The 10,000-nt window shown below is 50.3% G+C and overlaps 1 protein-coding gene across 3 annotated transcripts in view; it reads left to right on the top strand.

Moving 5' to 3' along the window:
* Window positions 1–10,000, top strand: part of zgc:153813 — a 29,583-nt gene that overhangs the window by 2,607 nt on the left and 16,976 nt on the right. For all 3 annotated transcript variants that reach the window (XM_073927533.1, XM_073927534.1, NM_001076734.1), the window contains 5 exon segments: window positions 5,124–5,272; window positions 5,572–5,639; window positions 5,742–5,831; window positions 5,969–6,042; window positions 6,129–6,199. In XM_073927533.1, the coding sequence (XP_073783634.1) occupies window positions 5,124–5,272; window positions 5,572–5,639; window positions 5,742–5,831; window positions 5,969–6,042; window positions 6,129–6,199 (452 nt within the window).

The raw sequence follows: 10,000 nt of genomic DNA, 5'->3' as shown, positions 1-10,000 counted from the left end.
ACACGCACGATCCAGCACACGCACGATCCAGCACACGCACGATCCAGCACACGCACGATCCAGCACACGCACGATCCAGCACACGCACGATCCAGCACACATGATCCAGCGCACGCACGATCCAGAACACATGATCCAGCACACATGATCCAGCGCACGCACGATCCAGAACACATGATCCAGCACACACATGATCCAGCACACACATGATCCAGCACACACATGATCCAGCACACACACATGATCCAGCACACACATGATCCAGCACACACATGATCCAGCACACACATGATCCAGCACACACATGATCCAGCACACGCATGATCCAGCACACACATGATCCAGCACACACATGATCCAGCACACACATGATCCAGCACACACATGATCCAGCACACACATGATCCAGCACACGCATGATCCAGCACACACATGATCCAGCACACACATGATCCAGCACAGGCATGATCCAGCACAGGCATGATCCAGCACACGCATGATCCAGCACACACATGATCCAGCACACACATGATCCAGCACACACATGATCCAGCACACATGATCCAGCACATGCATGATCCAGCACACGCATGATCCAGCACACGCATGATCCAGCACACGCATGATCCAGCACAGGCATGATCCAGCACACGCACGATCCAGCACACGCACGATCCAGCACACGCACGATCCAGCACACACACGATCCAGCACACGAATGATCCAGCACACACACGATCCAGCACACACACGATCCAGCACACGCACGATCCAGCACACATGATCCAGCACACATGATCCAGCACACGCACGATCCAGCACACACACGATCCAGCACACACACGATCCAGCACACACATGATCCAGCGCACACATGATCCAGCACACACATGATCCAGCACACACACGATCCAGCACACACACGATCCAGCACACACGATCCAGCACACACGATCCAGCACACATGATCCAGCACACATGATCCAGCACACACACGATCCAGCACACACACGATCCAGCACACGCACGATCCAGCACACGCACGATCCAGCACACGCACGATCCAGCACACGCACGATCCAGCACACGCACGATCCAGCACACGCACGATCCAGCACACATGATCCAGCACACACATGATCCAGCACACATGATCCAGCGCACGCACGATCCAGAACACATGATCCAGCACACACATGATCCAGCACACACATGATCCAGCACACACATGATCCAGCACACACACATGATCCAGCACACACATGATCCAGCACACACATGATCCAGCACACACATGATCCAGCACACGCATGATCCAGCACACACATGATCCAGCACACACATGATCCAGCACACACATGATCCAGCACACACATGATCCAGCACACGCATGATCCAGCACACGCATGATCCAGCACACACATGATCCAGCACACACATGATCCAGCACAGGCATGATCCAGCACAGGCATGATCCAGCACACGCATGATCCAGCACACACATGATCCAGCACACACATGATCCAGCACACACATGATCCAGCACACACATGATCCAGCACACATGATCCAGCACATGCATGATCCAGCACACGCATGATCCAGCACACACATGATCCAGCACAGGCATGATCCAGCACAGGCATGATCCAGCACACGCATGATCCAGCACACACATGATCCAGCACACACATGATCCAGCACACACATGATCCAGCACACACATGATCCAGCACACATGATCCAGCACATGCATGATCCAGCACACGCACGATCCAGCACACGCACGATCCAGCACACACACGATCCAGCACACGAATGATCCAGCACACACACGATCCAGCACACGCACGATCCAGCACACGCACGATCCAGCACACATGATCCAGCACACATGATCCAGCACACGCACGATCCAGCACACACACGATCCAGCACACACACGATCCAGCACACACATGATCCAGCGCACACATGATCCAGCACACACATGATCCAGCACACACACGATCCAGCACACATGATCCAGCACACACGATCCAGCACACGCACGATCCAGCACACGCACGATCCAGCACACATGATCCAGCACACATGATCCATCACACACATGATCCAGCACACATGATCCAGCACACATGATCCAGCACACGCACGATCCAGCACACGCACGATCCAGCACACATGATCCAGCACACATGATCCAGCACACACATGATCCAGCACACATGATCCAGCACACATGATCCAGCACACGCACGATCCAGCACACGCACGATCCAGCACACATGATCCAGCACACATGATCCAGCACACATGATCCAGCACACGCACGATCCAGCACACGCACGATCCAGCACACGCACGATCCAGCACACATGATCCAGCACACATGATCCAGCACACATGATCCAGCACACACACGATCCAGCACACACACGATCCAGCACACGCACGATCCAGCACACGCACGATCCAGCACACGCACGATCCAGCACACGCACGATCCAGCACACATGATCCAGCACACATGATCCAGCGCACGCACGATCCAGAACACATGATCCAGCACACACATGATCCAGCACACACATGATCCAGCACACACATGATCCAGCACACACACATGATCCAGCACACACATGATCAAGCACACACATGATCCAGCACACACATGATCCAGCACACACACATGATCCAGCGCACACATGATCCAGCGCACACATGATCCAGCGCACACATGATCCAGCACACACATGATCCAGCACACACATGATCCAGCACACACACATGATCCGGCACACACATGATCCGGCACACACATGATCCGGCACACACATGATCCAGCACACACATGATCCAGCACACACACATGATCCGGCACACACATGATCCAGCACACACATGATCCAGCACACACTTGATCCGGCACACACATGATCCAGCACACCGTATATGGCTGATGAGGCAATGTCATGTTATTAACGTCTTCTTGGACATCGTCATCAATATATTTATATGTTTATAGTCAATAATAGTGTGATAAACAGACGTGTTGCGCACACATGGCGATGCAGACGGGTGCAGATGGTTGGCGATGGTCATCTGCTGTGATAGGCTGAGCAGTGTGCTGTCACTCATAGATGATCAATATTATCTGACAGAGTCAATATAGCAGAAACTCCTGTAGACAATATCAACACCTCCAGCATATTCACTGGGTAATTTCTACAGCTTCAGGAATCCACAAACAGACCCTCATTAATGAACATGCTGATGCTGAGTAACAGTGAGTTATGCTGAAATGATCTCTGTTACTGTTCTGTGATAGTCTGATATCAGGCAGGACATGTTCACGGGCCGGTGACGTCACCACGCTGAAATTATGATTTAATAAACGAATAACACTATAGTAATGTTTTACTCTATCCATTTAAATGTATTTATTGGCTTAATGTTCTTATAACTGTTTAATAATGATTTCCCACATTAAACTCTGCAGTCGTTTACAGTCATATGTTGTTCTGATGTTGTTAAATGGTGTTTTTAAGCCATAAAGTACCGGTAATCTGTGGTAATTATAGTTGCAACAATTATAGTAATACAGACAAATGAACTGTTAAAGACAATAAAATCAATAAGTATATCTGTCTACATCACTAACAGCTGCTCCACTCTAGTAAAGGATACAGCAGTGTATTAGTTTATAACTGTATTAATTTGATGAACTGTAGTAATTGATGTTAATGTTGCTTTATTTAATATTTAACACCAAATGATTTTAACTAAGCATGAAACATTACGATCCTCCATTACTTCATTACACTTAATCCTACAATTAGACGCTGTGTTGTGTTTTCTTCTTTGCGTGTGGAGATGTGAATAAAGTCTCATTATTTTATTTACATCATTTGAGTTTAATCCTGCACAGATGTTGAAATTATTATTACGATATAATAAGTAAATGATGACTGAAATAGGGAAGTCTGACCTGTCCAGTGTGTGAGTACAGTAGGTGGCGATAACGCTCCTAAGCAGTTAGTTGACATTAAACAAGATAAAAATTGAAGAAGACTGGTCTGGGATTAACCAGTGCTGTTTCTCAATTCCAAGAACGCAGAGAACGGACTTGCCAAGTGTCCTTGAAAGAGCGAAGTCAGGAGAGGGCGAGGGCAGTGCCTGTGAGGAATGAGATGCTGCGTTCTTCACACATTTTAAATGGAAACTTATTTAAACATTGCAGCATTCATACAGAGATGCACTGTTTTCCCCTTTTCAAAATATATATTCTGCATAAAAACTTTATCATTATACTCTGCACCACATAAATAACACAGATTTTACTACCGATTTCAGCAAAGAAGCACCTTTAATGTGTTCATTCCTTTATTCAGATGTCCATGCTGATGTTCATATTCACCGTCTCGTTTAGGGAAACTCCTGAGCTAAATAAGTGTCATCTCTGCACTTCAATAATAAATCGGGTTAGACTGCTGCGCTTCCCACCTCCAGTCGCAATGACTTCAGGGACTTCCAGAGCGAGTTCAGTGCTCAAGTCTGCATCGGTGCGTGCTCCATATCCAGAACACATGCGGGAAGTGTCACGCGTCCTCTGTTCTTGCGGTCTTGAGTTTTGGAACTGAACTTTGGCAGCTGATGATGACGTTACACGAGGACACGAGACCGCTGAAGAACGCATGTTGAGAAACAGCCATGGTCGCGTCTATATCTGAAATAACAAGCTTCTTGAGCTCACACTAATAACCTGCTCGTGATCATTGAAGAGCTCTGATATCTGATCCTGTCAGAACAAGACAAACGCGAGAGTGAAGCGCCAAAACACAAAGGAGAAGCCGGAAACAACAGCAGCAGCCGAAACCATGAACACACGGCAAGAGGAGCTCTGATCATCAGCTGCTGGACTATACTGAGCTGAATGACGGAGTGACTCTCTAACTGCTGAACACACACACACACACACACACACACACACACTACCGACATAATAAAGAGCACTGCGCTCCTGTTCCTCCTGTCAAACAAAAGTCAGTGCAGTGTGATTAGCCCTTAACTGTGTGTGTGTGTGTGTGTGTGTGTGTGTGTGTGTGTGTGTGTGTGTGCAGGGGAACATCATCCTGACAGATCATCAATTCATGATCCTGAATCTGCTCCGCTTCCGGACGGCGGAGGCTGAAGACGTGAAGATCGCCGTGAGGGAACGATATCCAGTGGAGAACGCCAGAGCGGAGGAGCCCATCATCAGCCTGCAGAGGTACACACACACACACACACACACACACGCCAGAGCGGAGGAGCCCATCATCAGCCTGCAGAGGTACACACACACACACACACACACACACGCCAGAGCAGAGGAGCCCATCATCAGCCTGCAGAGGTACACACACACACACACATACACACACACGCCAGAGCAGAGGAGCCCATCATCAGCCTGCAGAGGTACACACACACACACACACACGCCAGAGCAGAGGAGCCCATCATCAGCCTGCAGAGGTACACACACACACACACACATTTTGACGCTGCTCTCTCTCTCTCTCTCAGGCTCACTCAGGTTCTGTCTGAAGCTCAGACTGGAGATCAGCTGAAGCGGATCCTCAATCCTCATCTGCGTATGTCTCTCTGCTGCTTTATACACCACTGCTGGAACACACACCTGCGTGCTCATGCTGTGTGTGTGTGTGTGTGTGTGTGTGTGTGTGTGTGTGTTGCAGCATATGGTGGGCCACTCATCGAACACTGTCTGGCATCGGTGGGGATGTCCGGTCTCTATAAGGTGGACAGTCAGACTGACCTCACGCAGGGTAAAGAGAGAGTGAGAGTGTGTGTGTGTGTGTGTGTGTGTGTGTGTGTGTGTGTGTGTGTGTGTGTGTGTGTGTGTGTGTGTGTGTGTGTGTGAGAGAGAGAGAGAGTTTATTCAGTCAGTTGTTTCTCCTGTCAGTGAGTCTGAAGGTTCTGGAGGCTCTACAGATGGCTGAAGAATACATGCAGAAGACAGCCAACTTCAGTGGACAGGTGAGTGTGTGTTTCTCTGAAAGTGAGTGTGTGTGTGTGTGTGTGTGCACATATGCTGACCTTCTGAGTATCTGTGTGTTCCTCAGGGCTTCATCATCCAGAAGAGTGAGCAGAAACCCAATGTGTGTGCGGGTGACGCCGCTGAAGAGCTGCTGACGTATGTGAATCTCCCTCACCTGTTCTCCGTCTGACTCACCTGTTCTCCATCTGACTCACCTGTTCTCCATCTGACTCACCTGTTCTCCATCTGACTCACCTGTTCTCCATCTGACTCACCTGTTCTCCGTCTGACTCACCTGTTCTCCGTCTGACTCACCTGTTCTCCATCTGACTCACCTGTTCTCCGTCTAACTCACCTGTTCTCCGTCTGACTCACCTGTTCTCCGTCTGACTCACCTGTTCTCCATCTGACTCACCTGTTCTCCATCTGACTCACCTGTTCTCCATCTGACTCACCTGTTCTCCGTCTGACTCACCTGTTCTCCGTCTGACTCACCTGTTCTCCATCTGACTCACCTGTTCTCCGTCTAACTCACCTGTTCTCCGTCTGACTCACCTGTTCTCCGTCTGACTCACCTGTTCTCCGTCTGACTCACCTGTTCTCCGTCTGACTCACCTGTTCTCCGTCTGACTCACCTGTTCTCCGTCTGACTCACCTGTTCTCCATCTTTCTCACCTGTTCTCCGTCTGACTCACCTGTTCTCCATCTTTCTCACCTGTTCTGCATCTCCCTCACCTGTTCTCCATCTGACTCACCTGTTCTCCGTCTGACTCACCTGTTCTCCGTCTGACTCACCTGTTCTCCGTCTGACTCACCTGTTCTCCATCTGACTCACCTGTTCTCCGTCTGACTCACCTGTTCTCCGTCTGACTCACCTGTTCTCCGTCTGACTCACCTGTTCTCCATCTGACTCACCTGTTCTCCGTCTGACTCACCTGTTCTCCATCTTTCTCACCTGTTCTCCGTCTGACTCACCTGTTCTCCGTCTGACTCACCTGTTCTCCGTCTGACTCACCTGTTCTCCGTCTGACTCACCTGTTCTCCGTCTGACTCACCTGTTCTCCGTCTGACTCACCTGTTCTCCGTCTGACTCACCTGTTCTCCGTCTGACTCACCTGTTCTCCATCTGACTCACCTGTTCTCCATCTGACTCACCTGTTCTCCATCTGACTCACCTGTTCTCCGTCTGACTCACCTGTTCTCCATCTTTCTCACCTGTTCTCCGTCTGACTCACCTGTTCTCCGTCTGACTCACCTGTTCTCCATCTGACTCACCTGTTCTCCGTCTGACTCACCTGTTCTCCATCTTTCTCACCTGTTCTCCGTCTGACTCACCTGTTCTCAATCTGACTCACCTGTTCTCCGTCTGACTCACCTGTTCTCCATCTGACTCACCTGTTCTCCGTCTGACTCACCTGTTCTCCATCTGACTCACCTGTTCTCCGTCTAACTCACCTGTTCTCCGTCTGACTCACCTGTTCTCCGTCTGACTCACCTGTTCTCCGTCTGACTCACCTGTTCTCCGTCTGACTCACCTGTTCTCCATCTGACTCACCTGTTCTCCATCTGACTCACCTGTTCTCCATCTGACTCACCTGTTCTCCGTCTGACTCACCTGTTCTCCATCTGACTCACCTGTTCTCCGTCTGACTCACCTGTTCTCCGTCTGACTCACCTGTTCTCCATCTTTCTCACCTGTTCTCCGTCTGACTCACCTGTTCTCCGTCTGACTCACCTGTTCTCCATCTGACTCACCTGTTCTCCATCTGACTCACCTGTTCTGCATCCCCCTCACCTGTTCTCCGTCTGACTCACCTGTTCTCCATCTGACTCACCTGTTTTCCGTCTGACTCACCTGTTCTCCGTCTGACTCACCTGTTCTCCATCTGACTCACCTGTTCTCCGTCTGACTCACCTGTTCTCCATCTTTCTCACCTGTTCTCCGTCTGACTCACCTGTTCTCCGTCTGACTCACCTGTTCTCCGTCTGACTCACCTGTTCTCCGTCTGACTCACCTGTTCTCCATCTGACTCACCTGTTCTCCATCTGACTCACCTGTTCTCCATCTGACTCACCTGTTCTCCGTCTGACTCACCTGTTCTCCGTCTGACTCACCTGTTCTCCATCTTTCTCACCTGTTCTCCGTCTGACTTACCTGTTCTCCGTCTGACTCACCTGTTCTCCGTCTGACTCATCTGTTCTCCATCTGACTCACCTGTTCTCCATCTGACTCACCTGTTCTCCATCTGACTCACCTGTTCTCCATCTGACTCACCTGTTCTCCATCTTTCTCACCTGTTCTCCGACTGACTCACCTGTTCTCCGTCTGACTCACCTGTTCTCCGTCTGACTCACCTGTTCTCCGTCTGACTCACCTGTTCTCCGTCTGACTCACCTGTTCTGCATCCCCCTCACCTGTTCTCCGTCTGACTCACCTGTTCTCCATCTGACTCACCTGTTCTCCATCTGACTCACCTGTTCTCCATCTGACTCACCTGTTCTCCATCTTTCTCACCTGTTCTCCATCTGACTCACCTGTTCTCCATCTTTCTCACCTGTTCTCCGACTGACTCACCTGTTCTCCGTCTGACTCACCTGTTCTCCGTCTGACTCACCTGTTCTCCGTCTGACTCACCTGTTCTCCGTCTGACTCACCTGTTCTCCATCTGACTCACCTGTTCTCCATCTGACTCACCTGTTCTCCATCTGACTCACCTGTTCTCCATCTTTCTCACCTGTTCTCCATCTGACTCACCTGTTCTCCATCTTTCTCACCTGTTCTCCGACTGACTCACCTGTTCTCCGTCTGACTCACCTGTTCTCCGTCTGACTCACCTGTTCTCCGTCTGACTCACCTGTTCTCCGTCTGACTCACCTGTTCTCCATCTGACTCACCTGTTCTCCATCTGACTCACCTGTTCTCCGTCTGACTCACCTGTTCTCCATCTGACTCACCTGTTCTCCGTCTAACTCACCTGTTCTCCGTCTGACTCACCTGTTCTCCGTCTGACTCACCTGTTCTCCGTCTGACTCACCTGTTCTCCGTCTGACTCACCTGTTCTCCATCTGACTCACCTGTTCTCCATCTGACTCACCTGTTCTCCATCTGACTCACCTGTTCTCCGTCTGACTCACCTGTTCTCCGTCTGACTCACCTGTTCTCCGTCTGACTCACCTGTTCTCCGTCTGACTCACCTGTTCTCCGTCTGACTCACCTGTTCTCCATCTTTCTCACCTGTTCTCCGTCTGACTCACCTGTTCTCCGTCTGACTCACCTGTTCTCCATCTGACTCACCTGTTCTCCATCTGACTCACCTGTTCTGCATCCCCCTCACCTGTTCTCCGTCTGACTCACCTGTTCTCCGTCTGACTCACCTGTTTTCCGTCTGACTCACCTGTTCTCCGTCTGACTCACCTGTTCTCCATCTGACTCACCTGTTCTCCGTCTGAATCACCTGTTCTCCATCTGACTCACCTGTTCTCCGTCTGACTCACCTGTTCTCCATCTTTCTCACCTGTTCTCCGTCTGACTCACCTGTTCTCCGTCTGACTCACCTGTTCTCCGTCTGACTCACCTGTTCTCCGTCTGACTCACCTGTTCTCCATCTGACTCACCTGTTCTCCATCTGACTCACCTGTTCTCCATCTGACTCACCTGTTCTCCGTCTGACTCACCTGTTCTCCGTCTGACTCACCTGTTCTCCATCTTTCTCACCTGTTCTCCGTCTGACTTACCTGTTCTCCGTCTGACTCACCTGTTCTCCGTCTGACTCATCTGTTCTCCATCTGACTCACCTGTTCTCCATCTGACTCACCTGTTCTCCATCTGACTCACCTGTTCTCCATCTGACTCACCTGTTCTCCATCTTTCTCACCTGTTCTCCGACTGACTCACCTGTTCTCCGTCTGACTCACCTGTTCTCCGTCTGACTCACCTGTTCTCCGTCTGACTCACCT

The sequence above is a fragment of the Danio rerio genome, chromosome 17 (genome assembly GCF_049306965.1).
Source record: "Danio rerio strain Tuebingen ecotype United States chromosome 17, GRCz12tu, whole genome shotgun sequence".
Taxonomy (NCBI): domain Eukaryota; kingdom Metazoa; phylum Chordata; class Actinopteri; order Cypriniformes; family Danionidae; genus Danio; species Danio rerio.
Note: the sequence above shows the minus strand (reverse complement) of the source record. Positions and strands in the feature narration are given on the sequence as shown.